The 15,488-nt window shown below is 41.3% G+C and overlaps 1 protein-coding gene across 1 annotated transcript in view; it reads right to left on the bottom strand.

The window, feature by feature from the left end:
• The window catches only part of LOC309551204 (vomeronasal type-2 receptor 1-like), a gene marked incomplete at both ends in the record, with an annotated part of 108,768 nt that overhangs the window by 21,703 nt on the left and 71,577 nt on the right, over nucleotides 1-15,488 (bottom strand). Inside the window, one exon of the mRNA XM_082251702.1 lies at nucleotides 3,604-3,895. Within this exon, the coding sequence (XP_082107828.1) occupies nucleotides 3,604-3,895 (292 nt within the window). The remainder of the gene's footprint in view (nucleotides 1-3,603; nucleotides 3,896-15,488) is intronic.

Raw genomic sequence — 15,488 nt, 5'->3', positions numbered from 1 at the left:
GGACAGGCGGTCCGTTTTCATCTGATCTCTGATAGAGGAGAGCAGGGATTTGCAAAGTAAGCGGAGACAGAGCTGTCCTTCTCCTGCTCAGCGGGGATTGGCGGAACGATCGCCGCTGAGCAAAATGGAGTCCGCAGGGCGTAAAGCCCGTGTGAAAGGACCCTTAGTGCAATTCATGTAGCTCTAAAGAATAGGGTGCACAAGGATTTCCCAGTCCGGAGAAAGGCTGTGGATATTATCTTGTATTCAAAATGTTTATGAGAAAATGTGGTGAACTTTGGATGGAAGTAACCCAATAATAAACTTGTATCCTTTCAACACTGGAGACACTGATAATTGTTTCTACTTACAACTTTTATAACTGGCTGATTGAACAGTTAAAAGCAGCTGATACAGCTTTGTGCATGTACTGTACAACTTTCCATTTGTAAAAGAAAACATTCTGCAGACACTTAAAGTGATATTAAACCCCGGACCCTGCATTCACTATATCTGGTCTTCCACAGTACACAGAACATGGAAATGAAATTATTTTAGTAAATATTAACTGCGAAATACATTTTCTCATCAGCACTATATAGCAGTATCTTCTGATTTCTATCAGTGTCTGGTTAAAACTTGTAGGAGGAGTGTTCATTCTACTCTGACTGTCCTATGAGGATGCAGGACTCCTGACCCTCTGTCTAGACAGTGCTGATTGGCCCTCTGTTGTACACATGCACTCTCCGAAGAAAAAAGAACCTCTCTAGCAATACAGACCAAACCGAGCATGTGCAGAGAGCCCGCAAGGCTCTGTTCTTTTAGGAGGTGGATTGGGGACAGTGGAAGAAGTGGAGGATCAGAGAAGACAGGATCAAGCAGCCTTTTTACACAATGCAGAGGATTAACCCCTTATGTTCAGGTGAATATAACAAGTATGCTTTACTGCATATACACATTGATTTTACTATTGTGAGTTTAGTAACACTTTAACTACTTTTTGAGAAGGACATTTCTCATAAATGGATCCATATCCACATACTTGGATTATGGGTAAATTTAAGTTTATTTTTAGCTTTTGATAAAAAACCATTCATGTAAAAAAGGGATTATTCTGTGAATCATCATTTTTAAGGAAAATTTTGATAAATACAGAATGAGATAGGAACAGGGAGCACTAAAATACTATAAATAAGCTTTATATGTGGACCAGTATATAGTAAATCCATATTAAGAAAAAACACTAATGTTCTACCCTTGATTATGTGGATAAACCCCGATTTAGCTCAAGAGTAGGGATGGGCTGGATGTTCGAGTCCAATGTAAGTTTGACTCGAACATCAGGTGTTCGTGTGTTCACATTTTTTGGGGGGGAAACAAACCCCCCCAGGTCCGCACTCACCCCTCCAGTGGTCATGGCATCACGGCTTCCCCACCTTTCACCCAGCTAACCTGTTCTTCTTTATATCCGGTCCTGATTGGCCGAGATGAGAAGTCGGAATCCAATGGCGAATATTGATTTGCTAGTAATAAAAGTGGGAGGATTTGGGGCGCATTGGCTTACAACCTTTTGCAAGCCAATTAGAGCCTCAGGCTCTAGTCACGTGCTTGTAAAAAAAATGAAAGACCTCATAGAAAGCCATTAGTCCAGCGCCCCTCATGCAAACTAGGGGGGGGCAGCGCCCCTGCACCCCTTATGAACCCACTGCCACAGTTTATCACTCTCTTTCCTGTATTTCAAAACTATTTCTTCCCCCTCCATGCCACTCCTCTATTCATTGAAGCCATTTCTACAGCTTCTATGAAAGAGGGATCATCGGAGGGGGAAGATTTTGGCCAAACAAGGACACAGCAGCACAAGAGACACATGTTACTGAAGGTAAGTAATGTCCTGTAGGCTGATTTTTTATCCTTTTGTTTGAGATTTAACTTAAGCCTCGTACACACTAGTAGTTTTTTTTTTCCCTTTTTTTTTTTTTTTTTATCGGTAAACCCAGCAGGGCTGAATGAAAAAAAAAAAAAACACAACTCAGGAGGAACCAATGTACTAACTACCTGACGTTAGTACAGCAATCTCCCCTGCTGTTCTATTGTGTTCCACCAGCACAATCCAGTCAGTACTCTTAGCCATTGCCTGAGAGCGCTGATTGGGAGTTGATTGACAGATCTTTTTCAGGTCATGCCCCTTCCACAGTCGGACCAACTACAGTAAAGATGGGGCGAATGTCGGTTTCTATTGAACCACCCGATGCCGTCTGACATTCGGCCGGTGTATTTGATTTTACTCCCCTAAGCCCTGGTTCCCACCAATGTGATTTATTATGCAATTTGACAGTTGAAAATTGCATGACAAGTCACACCCCATTGCCGGAAATGGAACCATTTAAATCATTGCCACTCAAGTCACAGCGACTTTGAAAAAGGTTCCTGCATTACTTTTTTATGATTTCATTGTGACTTGCATTGACCTCTGTTAAATGAAGTTGCAAACTGTAATGAAATCAGAGATCTAAATCACACTCATTGGGCAGATGTGAAATCATGCTGAAGTATATTGATTTCATAGCAGCACTAGTGTGAACCAGGGTTAAATCACAGATAGAGACTCTCTGTTTATAATTTGGCTGGCCCTTTAGCCATACATATTGAATGCCCTGTTATCAATAAGCTCCCGCACAGTAAGCAATACAAATATGAAAGTATCTTAGATTGGAAGTTCTAATGAGTGGGCCCTCCTAATCCTCTTGTATCAAATTGTATTGTCTTTTTTATTGTAAACTGTAGTGTCTTCCTTTATTCTGTAAAGTGCTACACAAACTGTTGGTGCTATATTATCCTGTGTAGTAATAATAATATTAACAGTGTAATAGCTACAGTATGTTACAGCAGCTGCTTTGAGGTAGAGAATTGTAGGAGTTACAAATCAATTTCTTGGCACTTTTTAAATCCTGTATAAAAATAATATTAATCTGGGGGTCCATACACCCATGGATTTCACTTGCTTAGGCTAGGTTCACTCTGTTGCAGATGATTGTGGGTGCGGGACAGCATGTAAATCACACCCATTCCCATACCCGCAATCACCCGAAGCCAAAATGCCCTGTTTCTTTGCAGACACATAGGGGCTGCCATTCATTCTTAACAGCACCCCCATGCATCTGAAAACGCAGTATGTTTTCAGGTGCAGGAAATCACAGGTGCCAAAATGGCATGTGGTTTCCGTTCAGCAGCGTTTAGAAAAGTGAAGGAATCTTGCATATCCCATAGCTACAGCAGACTTTTCAAATAAATAGGCTGCTGTGCCCGCTTAAACGTGAGCTGCAACAAACACATAGGTGCAAACCTAGCGTTAGTCCTGTTTAGTAATGTGGCAAGTTTAGCAGGTATCTGAAGAGCAGGTATTTGTGACCAAGTAGATTTTACATTGCCTGCCCAGCCTCAACCAGTCTACTTCTGAAAGAAAAACTAACTTTAGATTACGTGTCCTGTATTTTGTCTCTAAATGCTTTAAGGAGACAAAAAAAGTGTCTTCTAATAATTATTGCTGCTGTATTAGCGTTTTAGAGACAAACACATATCCACAAAGCTACAAACATTAGATCATAAAGACCATAACCATGTTACCTGTGGGAAATAGTACAACCCCAGTATTCTGGCTGTAGCAATGGATAACGCAGACCCCCCTGCTCCAATCACAGCAGCCAGGGGAGCTCCGGCACTGCACCTAAAGTTTGGATGGGTTTCATTCTGCCCAGTTAGGAATGTTAAAGTTGCTTCTACTGATTTGGATATAGTAAAACATGTGTCAAATATCTGGTACCCCAGGGTTATTTTTGGCAGGATGTCCTTGCGCTGATTAATTTCATTAATCGCAAACATCATGGCTCGAGTCCATCGCAGAGCCCGGAAGTTGAAGCTGCCAAAGAAAAAGAGAAAGAAAAAAGTTCACTTCAGGCGTAATCAGTACAGAAGTGCAAAGAGCAGTGGTGATATGCAACACACAAGGTATCATCTAATTGACTTTAGCATATGAGGTTTTAGCCTAATAAACACAAAATGATTGTGCTGTGCCCAAGTAATAATTATACAAAATCCAAAAAAAGGAATAAATTGGAAGCCAGCTCATAAATATTAAACATGCAATGTTAAACCAATAGCAATCAATTGACCCCCAAGTATAACGGAAAGTCTGAAAGTGCTTTCTCAGGGCCCCAAAGGAAGTCATTCAGAAGAAACTCATACAGTACGAGTAGGGCAGATTTCCTATGTTGTCATTAGGGATGGGTTGAACACCCCCCTGTTCAGTTTGCACCAGAACATCTCGAACAGGAAAAAAGTTCTAGCAAAAATGCGAACTCTATTAACCACATCCGGACCGCCTGCCGCAGTTTTACGTCGCTACTTTGACATTAAATACTGAGTGTATGGAAGCAGATAGCTGCCATAAACCCAGTATTTTTTTACTGGGTAGGTGGTCCTCTTTCACATAAAATTAGCCCCAGCATCGGATTTGCCACGGGATCACTTTTTAGGGCGGCGGCGCTTCCCGGTCGTTTTTCCCATTTATCGGAGCCATCGGTAGTGGGGGAAAGGATCCGGTCCTATCCCCTCCAAGGCAGGAAGTCAAGTGGTAAGCTGGCCCCCACTCGACTCTATGGCCTTGGAGGACCATAGTGACGTCATACCTCATTTCCTCCCAACGGCCTTAAGGGGCCCATTTTTTTCATGATGAAAATTTATATATTTTTTTTGCTATTTAGTGAAAATGTGAGATCTTTTTGACCCCAGATCTCACAATAAAGGGACAGTGTAAAAATAAAAAATAAAAGGCAAAATAAATAATAAAAAAAAAAAGAAAAAAAAATTTAAAGCGCCCCGTCCCTCGGAGCTTGCGCGCAGAATTGACCGCATACGCAAGTCACGCCCCCATATGTAAATAGTGTTCAAACCACACATGTGAGGTATCCCCGCCATTGTTAGAGTGGGAGCAATAATTATAGCCCTAGAACTCCTCTGTAACTCTAAACTGGTAACCTGTAGACATTTTTAAAATGTCGCCTATGGAGATTTTGAAGTACCAATGTTTGTCGCACAACTTTGAAGCATGACATGTTGGGTATCTATTTACTTGGCGTAACATTATCTTTCACATTATAGAAAAAAACTAGGCTAACTTTACTGTTTAGTTTTTTTAAAATGCAGTGAAATAAATTTTCTCTAAAACAATTGCGTTTGAAAGACCACTGCGCAAATACCGCGTGATGAAAAATATTGCAACGACAGCTATTCTCCAGAGTCTTTGCTAAATATATATATATATATATATATATATATATATATATATATATATATAATGTTTGGGGGTTCTAAGTATTTTTCTAGCAAAAAATACTCATTTTAACTTGTAAACAACAAGTGTCAGAAATAGGCCTGGTCCTTAAGTGGTTTAAGTCTATGGGACACGAACATGAAATATAAAAAGTCCTCATTTTAAGGGCTTATATGCAAGTTATTGCCATAAAAAGTGTATGGGGACCTGGGTACTGCCCTGGGGAACTTGTACAGTGTCTCACAAAACCCCTCACATTTTTGTAAATATTTTATTATATCTTTTTATGTGACAACACTGAAGAAATTACACTTTGCTACAATGTATAGTAGTGAGTGTACAGCTTGTATAACAGTGTAAATTTGTTGTCCCCTCAAAATAATTCAACACACAGTCAAGCATGGTGGTAAGAGTGTCATGGTCTAGGGCTGCATGAGTGCTGGTGTAACGTTAGAAAACCATACCTTGTGAAATTTCCATACCCTCGCCACTTCCTGTCACAGAACAGCTGAGCAGGCTAGCAGTGCGCATGCTCGAAGGTCCTGGAGGGTAGGGAATTTTCATGGTAGTGTGTTGTAACGTTACACCGCATCAGCTGTTGCCGCGGTTACATGAAGACATCTACGCTGCAACAAGAAATCATTTCCTCCCCTACCCCTGAGACTTCCCTGATCTCGGCTACTAAATGTAAAAGCGGCGGGTGTATGAAAATATAGATCACGGAGATCTCGGCTCCGTGATTTATATTTTCATAGAGCCGCCGCCGCTTTTACATTTAGTAGCCGAGTTCAGGAAAATGACAGGGGTAGGAGCGGAGATGATTTCATGTTGCAGCCGAGATGTTTTCATGTAACCGCGGCAACAGCTGATGCGGTGTAACGTAAAAAAAACCCTACCCCGTCAGAATTCCCTACCCTTCAGAGCTTAGAGCATGCGCACTGCTAGGCTGCTCAGTTGTTCAATGACGTAGGTGCACCGGAAGTGACGAGGGTAGGGCATTCTCACGGGTAGGGTTTTTTCACGGAACACCGGCACTGGGGAGCTACAGTTTGTTGAGGGAATCATGAATGCCAACATGTACTGTGACATACTGAAGCAGAGCATAATTTCCTCCCTTCGGAGACTGGGCCACATGGCAGTATTGATAACGACCCCAAACACACCTCCAAGATGACCACTGCCTCGCTAAAGTAGCTGAGGGTAAAGGTGATGGACTGGCCAAGCATGTCTCCAGATCTAAACCCTACTGAGCATCTGTGGGACATCCTCAAACGGAAGGTGGAAGAGAGCAAGATTTCTAACATCCACCAGCTCTGTGATGTCATCATGGAGGAGTGGAAGAGGACTCCAGTGGCAACCTGTGAAGCTCTGGTGAACTCCATGCCCAAGAGGGTTAAGGCAGTGCTGGAAAATAATGGTGGCCACACAAAATATTGACACTTTGGGCCCAATTTGGAAATTTTACCTTAGGGGTGTACTCACTTTTGTTGCCAGCGATTTAGACATTAATGGCTGTGTGTTGAATTATTTTGAGGGGGCAGCAAATTTACACTGTTATACAAGCTGTTCACTACTTTGCATTGTAGTGTTGTCACATGAAAAGATATAATAAAATATTTACAAAAATGTGAGGGGTGTACTCACTTTTGTGAGATACTGTATCAATGCAAACATTTTTTTTAAAAACAATCGTTTTAAAGAAGCAGTGAGTTTAATGATGCCTAAAGTGAAACAATAAAAAAGAAAAATTCCTTTACCAAATCGTGCCTGGAGGGTCCCCTTAATGTGCCTGTAAAGTGGTGCATTTGTACGATGTATGGAGCCTGCTGCAGCAACACTGACATTTCTAAAGGAAAAAATGTCATTTAAACTTGCTCGTGGCTGTAATGTATTTCCGGCTCCCCTAGTCCATACCAGGCCCTTCGAGTCTTGTATGGATTTTGAGGGGAACCCCACGCCAAAATTTAAAAAAAATGGCATGGGGCCCCCTCCAAAATCCATACCAGACCCTTATCCGAGCATGCAGCCTGGCAGGTCAGGAAAGAGGGGGGAGGAGCGAGCGCCCCTCCCCCTTCTGAACCATACCAGGCCACATGCCCTCAACATATGGGGGGGTGGGTGTTTTGGGGCAGGAGGGGCAGGAGGGGCATGTTGATAGGGACAAAGGCCTTTTCCCATCAACCCTGGGCTGTGGTTGTCAGGGTCTGTGGGTGGAGAGCTTATCGGAATGTAGAAGCCCCCTTTAACAAGGGGGCCCCAAGATCCCTGCCCCCTTCTATGTGAATGGGTATCGGGTACATCATACCTGTACCCATTCACCAAAAAAGTGTAAAAAGTAAAAACCACAGAACACAGTTTTTGACAAGTCCTTTATTAAAAAGAAAAAAATTATTGTCCCTCGATGTAAATCCATCATCAGTCAAAACACCCGCCGGACCCAAAAAATAGAAGAAAATGTAAAAAAACGCTTTGCCTCTTAAGAGACTACCTGCTGTATGCCCAATCTTCGGCTTTGTTAATTCTTTTATAGGCAAGGGACGGGGCCACCCGACTTCATCACCCGTGACATCCTGTGACATAACCAGGTGACGTACCCGGGTGGCCCCACCCCTTGCCTATAAAAGAACTGTCAAAGCCGAAGATCAGGCGGACAGCAGGTAGCCTCTTAAGAGGTGAAGCGTTTTTAAATTTTTTTTTCTATTTTTCGGGTTCAGCAGCCGTCGTGATTGATGATGGATTTACATTGAGCGACACTATTTTTTTTTCTTTTTAATAAATGACTTGTCAAAAACAGTTTCCTGTGGTTTTTACTTTTTTTTACACTTTTTTGGTGAATGGGTACGGGTACGATGTACCCGAAACCCATTCACATGGGGGGGGGGGTGGGATCTGGGGGCCCCCTGTTAAAGGGGGCTTCCAGATTCCGATAAGCCTCAACCTGCAGACCTCAACAACCACAACCCAGGGTTGTCGGGAGGAGGTCCTTGTCCCAATCAACATGGGCACCCCAAAGCACCCTCCCCATTTTAAGGGCAAGTCCATGTCATTTTTTCAGCTTGACATGGCACTGCTCCCTGTATTTAACATTGGCATCTATGGGAAATCTTGGTCAGCTTGACATAGCACTGCTTCCTGTCTTTAACATTGACATCTATGGGAAATCTAAGTCAGCTTGACATGGCACTGCTCATGAACTGTAAGTGACAGGGACACAAAACTTGGGGAGCACCGAGAGGGGACCCAGAACTACAACATATTCATGCATTTTAAAAGTGGAGTATGCCTGTACACTACACAGACTGCACTAAACTGACTAAACACACTATCCACTAACTACCTGCCTAATCCCTACCTATTGTAACATACTATACATGGCTGCCATGTCACCAGCAGCCTTATATAGTGTGGGTCAGGATCTTAGCCCCTGAGCCATGATTGGATAAAGGTGCCCTGCCTTTGGCCAATCATGGCTCTGACAGCATGCTTTGGCTAATCACAAGCACGTAATGCATTGTGATTGCGTAGTGCATTATAAGGTGCTCGTTGATGGGCAAGCTTTCCGCCGAGCGCCATGGGTGTCCATGCATTCAGACTCAAACATAAAGCCCATCCTTAGTTGTCATCATGCTTGGATACTTTTGAGCTATGGGAGTGCATAGTTAGTGGCACCTGAGTGTGAATCCATTGCATTTTATGCGATTTTTGACATGCCAGCATTTTTTCTTCCTATGTGTGTGGTGTAACCTTTTATTTTTTTAAGAAATAGTTTTTAAGTGGCACTTCACTATTGTTAGCCTATTTTTCTATGCACATATTCATATTGATGTATGGATCTATGATCAGGATTCAAATATGAGGACAGATGTTTGGAATGGTTTAAACAAAAGCAGTTTCCGATATTTCATTAATCTTAGGGATCGATTGTGACAATGAACTGCTCTCTTATGGGAGCAATCACTGGTTGTTTTTGATTTCCACTTTATCAGCACAACGGTGGCAGAAAGATCTTCATTTGCATTTTGGGTGTTTAATCATGGACTTATAGATGTTTTATGGACTATACTTTATTTATGATGGATGTTTTCTATATTTTTTTGAATGATATTTACATATTTATGCATAGATTTAAGTAGGCACTCTTTTGCTATTGATTTAACATTGAATCACATTTTTTAACTGATTTGATTTCAGTAAATTAAAAAAAATGTGTTTTTGCCTTTTTTATCCTAGGAAAAGGTAAAATGTAACTTTTTTTTTTATATAAATTTGTGGCACTAAGGGTTGTCTAATAAATTCAAATCACTGACTCTTAAAACGTAGGCACACGGCAGCTCAGATAAGCTGCTTCTTCAGGCATTTGAGCTTTTTTGTCTCTGCCTGTAAACTCCCCTTCATGTTAGCATATGTGCTAATGCACACTATAGGCATTTTCAGTAGTTTAGGGGCAGGGGAGTTTATAAGCAGAAAAAAAAAACACCACCAAAACAGGGGCAATTTTCTCTTCCAGTGACACCTACGTTGCTTTTTTTCCTTTCAGTGACACCACCAAAACAGAGGAGCTTTTTCCTTCCATTGACGCCTTTACTGCAAGGACAAATTTTTCTCCATACTAAATAACATTGATCCACACTTACAACCCAAGCCTTCTGCTTGGTCTACTACTTGTTGTTGAGATTGAGTACAGATTGATAACAGTGGATGACTTGCAGTGTGACCCCAAACCCACAATGACCTGAATGGAGGATACACATTTTTAATGACCTGATACAGGCAGTTCCCGAGATACGAACACCTGAGTTATAAACGACTCCTACTGACGAACGAATGTCAATGCCAGCCGCTTGTGCTCCACGCTGGTCCCACATACAACCGAGCAGCCAACTTGCAGCGCCGGATACATCACCCACTGCAGTACTGCATGGCCACAAGAGCCCCAGATAACATGACTGTGCACCCAAAAGCGCTCGGAACATTCCACAACCCAGCGTAGGCAGGAGTTACACTTACAAATGCACTGTTTTGACTTACAAACAAATTCGACTTAAGAACAAACCTACAGTCTCTATCATGCTCGTAACCTGTGGACCGCCTATATCAGGGTTAAAGGCATTAGGTGGGTCTCTTTTTGAGGTTCTGTTTAAAAAGATGCTTTGGAGGCCAGAGGAGAGATATGGAGGTCTAACAGATCCCTAATCTTTCCAAAAAGAGGACTCGTTATGGCCCATGCTATCACAAGGGATGTTGTTTATACCATTGCGCAAATGCAAACACGCACATATGAGTCCCAAACTCATATGTAAACTGTGAATGCACCACATACGTGAGGTATCGCCGCAGACATCAGAGTGAGAGAGATAATTCTAGTGTAAGACCTTTGTGTAACTCTAAACTGGTAACCTGTAAAGGCTTTTCAAGCATAATTTAATGTACTGTAGTTTGTCGCCATTCCACAGGCAATTTTACAGCATGACTTGTTTGCCATTTATTTACTTGGCATAATATCATATTTTATATTTTACAGAAATATGGGTGTTATATTGTATTTGTGTGCACTAAAATTCATTAAAGTGTATTTTTTCCAAAAAAAATTTCATTTGAAAAGCTGTTGCGCAAATACCGTGTTTGGGAGTTCTCTGTAATTTGCTAGGAAAAATGCAGATTTTTACATGTCTGAGAGAAAAGTCAGAATTGGCTCAGTGGGCAAGTAGTTAAGATGTGGCTCCAACTCTACTACCCTCAGAATACGGAAGATTAGTCAAGTAATATATTGACATGCTTAATGAGGCATCCTGAGACTTTTGCCTCAGACATCACCTTGTTTAGCAGCTTCAGTCACATGCTGGGGTGGTATACAGAGCATCATGTTAGCAATGCAGTATACTTACCTGTCACTCCCTTCGTTAGTACAGACAAGTTGCTCATGCCCCCTTTTTTGTGCTGAAGTCCAGCTGAGTTTAGTATTGACACTAACCTGCCACTGGCAGGCAGCATGAGTTTTAGGCCCATGACCCATGCACACTCCAAGGCATTCACTGTTATTGGGCAAGCTGAACAATCTGTCCTGCCACTCTGGCTACTGAGGGTCCAGACTTATCTCCCTGCTGAGCCAGAAGAGGATGTACAAAAAGTACCATCAGAGACAAACCTTTAGCCAGATGCAGCTGAGTAATGTCTCTGTGTAGGGCCGGTGCAAGGATTTTTGTCCACTTAGGCGAAGATGCATTTTGTTGTATTCATAAAGAACTTAAAAAGCTTCAAGAATGCTTGATAAATGCCCATGGAAAAGTTGCTTTTCTAATGGGAAGTGCTTAAAGAAGAAGTGATCTAGAGGAAATGATCTTCTTTGAGATGTGGTTAGGTTGCGGTGTGATATCAGACATTTTTGTGAATTCTCTGCAAGATATTTTGATCTCTTTGACACTTTGACTCTTTGACACCTAGCTCAACTTTGCTGAAAAAAAAGCTTTGCCACTGGCAATATTGCTTAATGTATGGGTGTGGCCTACTCACCCTCGAACCCAACCTTCTCCCAGGTGTATTTCACTGGTGAGTAGGCTGGATCCAAAAAGCCCAGGAAACTGAACACGCATACTTAACTCTTTCCCCCTCAGCCTGGGCCAGTCACTAACTAACCATTGCAGAAATAAACAACCTGCCTACAAATGCCCCTGCCTAGCACTGGCAGTATTGCTGGCTGGTTTAATGCTCTTGCCTGCACACAGAAGTTAATGGTGTTACCACATGGTTGCTCTGTACGAACAGAAAGTGGCTGGGGTTGGTGTGTCTTGGTTCTCTATTATTTCCAAGCCCATTCTGGGATACAGATACCTCCATTGTCTCTCCCCCAGTGGTCAGTTAACAGTTTGTAAATGCTTAACTAGCATGCCAAATATCAGTGATAGCGAACCTTGGCAACCCAGATGTTTTGGAACTACATTTTCCATGATACTCAACTACACTGCATTGTGAATGAGCATAATGGGAAATGTAGTTCCAAAACATCTGGGGTGCCAAGGTTCACCATCACTGCTATAGATGTTCTAGGTGCTGGTAAGGTGGGGTTACAGAGCATTACCATTGAAATCAATGGAGGTGGCTGGCAAGTGTTAATGTCTAATGAAAGTAACATGCGGATTCATTTTTAACACAACACAACGCTACAACTTCTGTGTGAACAGCACTGTGTGGTGCCATTGTAATATTCATGGCAGGCATTGAAGGGTGGGTATGAAGCTGAATAAATGCTGCATAAACACAGGGAATTAACACATGTGTGAACGAGCCCTACATGTATCAGTTGTCTTTGTTTAAGCTTACCTATTGTGTTAAAACCTACCTAAAGCCAAAACGTATTTCCCATGTTACCCTACCAGCCCCCACACTCCTTTCATGTGAACATGCATAACAGAATATTCTTGACATGTGTTGACATACCAGTGTTTATATTATTTGGAGTACCTGTGTAATGAGACTTATGGCACTATTCCACTGCAAGTACTGGCTCGGCTCCACTCGGCACTGCTTGGCCCAGCTCGGCTCAGTTTGCTTTTCCACTGCATGGTATGAGTCGGCACCTTTCAGCACTGTATAGGCTCTACTCTGCTCGGTTTGCTTTTCCATTGTTGTAGTACTTAGTAGTAAGTGGTTGGGATTACAACGATTCTCTGACCAATCAGTGGCTAGTAGTGACAAACAATCAATGCTGCATGCAAATGATTGTGGGATATGGTATCAGTATGGCCTGCTTGGAACCCCAACCGAGGTGGTACTGTTTAAGCGAGCCATACCGACGCCATACCATATAGTGGAAAAGCGCCGCTGTACCAAACCATACCAAACCGTTCTAACTCGTACCATGCGGTACCATGCAGTGGAAAGGCGCCAAACCGATCCGTACCATGCAGTGCAAAAGCGCCATTATTGTCTTTTATAACCACCTTTATACCAGCATGTTACCTTCTCTTCATTACTAGGCCATTTTTCAGCTTTTAGTGCTGTGGTAGTTTAACTGATAATTTCTGGTATAATTATTGTATTTTTGACACAGATAGAGTCTTCTTTTGGTTGTATTTTTTATAGCTACAGGGTTTCTTTATTTATTACTATACAACGGAAAGAAAAAAAGCCATAATAATTGAAAAAAGTTTCCCTTACATTTTGTGATAAACTATATAAAATAAATCATCTCTCTTCATAAATTTTACCTAAAATGCATTCTGCTACATTTCTTTGGTAAAAAAGCAAACACATAAATGTATATTATTTAGTCTGTGTGAAAGTTATAGGGTCTACTGCGCTTTCTCAGTGTCTCACAGTCTCCTGGGACCTGTGATGTGTCCCAGGAAGTTGCGGCAGTGGGGTCGAACTTCTACACACTGAAAAAAAAAATCTACAATGAGGAGAGGGGAGGAGGATAAGGATAACTTATCTTGCTTTAATAATTATTTTTTGATAGGCCGTATTGTCGTTGTATATATGTCTTCTCACAGCCAGTTAACAGTTAAATATTTATTCAAACTGCTTGATGTTTGGAGGATTTAGTTGCTTATATAGTGCAATATGATGTATGGCCAGGTCAGTACTTATGTGATTATGTGCTAAAAATTGACCCTCCTCCTGTGCCAACCAGGCTTAGACTACCAGTCTAGTTTCTACAAGATAATCAGGGATAATTTATTATTTATGTTTCTCCTTTTTTAGTTTCCTATTAGTTATACATTAGGCAAGTGTTGATTCATTTCTTTAGATCAAAACATAGTCTCAGAAGAATATCTGATGAAAGGAAGCATCTCCCAGTAGCATAATATTAAACAGCAGATGCAGCCCTCTTTGTTGCGAGTGGTTTAGACATTAATGGCTGTGTGTTGAGTTACTTTGAGGGGACAGAAAATTTACACTGTTATACAAGCTGTACACTCACTACTTTACATTGTAGCAAAGTGTCATTTCTTCAGTGTTGTCACATGAAAAGGTATAATAAAATATTTACAAAAATGTGAGGGGTGTACTCACTTTTGTGAGATACTGTATACCCAGTAATATATAGTTATTAATAAAGATTTCTCCAACTGAATGTTGCAGCAAAGTTAAGTAGCACGAATCCTTCTTTGTGTCAGAGACAAGAAGTCAAGATCAGTGGTGATGGGGAGATCCTCCAACCATTGTCCAACCAGCTCAGAACACAGCTGTTCATCAGCAGAAACGGTGATGTGGTACTGGAACTCAGAGTTACCTTTCTATTCTGCTTCTTAGGCTGGCCATACACTATACAATTTTCTTGTTCAACTTTCCTTTAGATTTACCAAAACCATGTAATATAGGGTCAAACCTAAACACTTTCAATTTGTATGCAGTCAGGCAGGCCCTTGCACTACATAGTTAAAGGTAAATCTAAAGGAAATTGAATAAGAAAATTGTATAGTGTATGGCCAGCCTTAGTTCCTAGTGTTATCTAATCTGTCATGCAACCGGGCCACAAACTATCACAAGTAGGCTTCGGATGTCTCACCTGGCTCTAGCTTATGCTGGTTATTGAGACCTACACTAAAGCTAGCTATACAACCCCAGACCAAAAGGGACAGAGTTAACTAAAATAGCAATAGTTGTATATTAACTCTATTGCAATAAACAGGTTTACGTACTAATATATTGAAAGGTGATCACTACACACATACAGTAGAATAGACCTAGCTTTCTGGTACTGTGCATGTTAGATAGCATCAAAGAGACAGTTATACTTCTATCATACCTCCCAGCTTTTTGAGATGGGAATAAGGGACACCTATTAGCAAATATATGTAGGCATAGGACACCCCCCCTCGCTGCACCCCCTTAAAGGCACACTTGTATAAAGTACTCGAAACCCATACTTGAGTAAAAGTACAAGTGCTCGATCAAAAAGTGACTTGAGTAGAAGTGGAAGTGCTCTATCAAAAAGTGACTTGAGTAGAAGCACTAAAGTATTCAACATTTTTTGTACTTAAGTATTGCAAGTCGTTTTTTTTTTTAAATTTTGCTACTCAAGTACTGAAAGTAAAAGTACCAGTAGTTTTTTTTTAAAAAATTCTACCCAAGAACTGAAAGTAAAAGTACAAGCACTGTGTTATTTAGTTATTAAAGAAAGAAGTCAAAAGTTTGAACATCATATTGTTTTTTATTATTTCAAATGCTTAACCTAAAG

Source organism: Pelophylax lessonae, assembly GCF_965119305.1.
Source record: "Pelophylax lessonae genome assembly, chromosome: 3".
Taxonomy (NCBI): Eukaryota; Metazoa; Chordata; class Amphibia; order Anura; family Ranidae; genus Pelophylax; species Pelophylax lessonae.
This window is presented reverse-complemented; position numbering and strand designations above follow the sequence as displayed.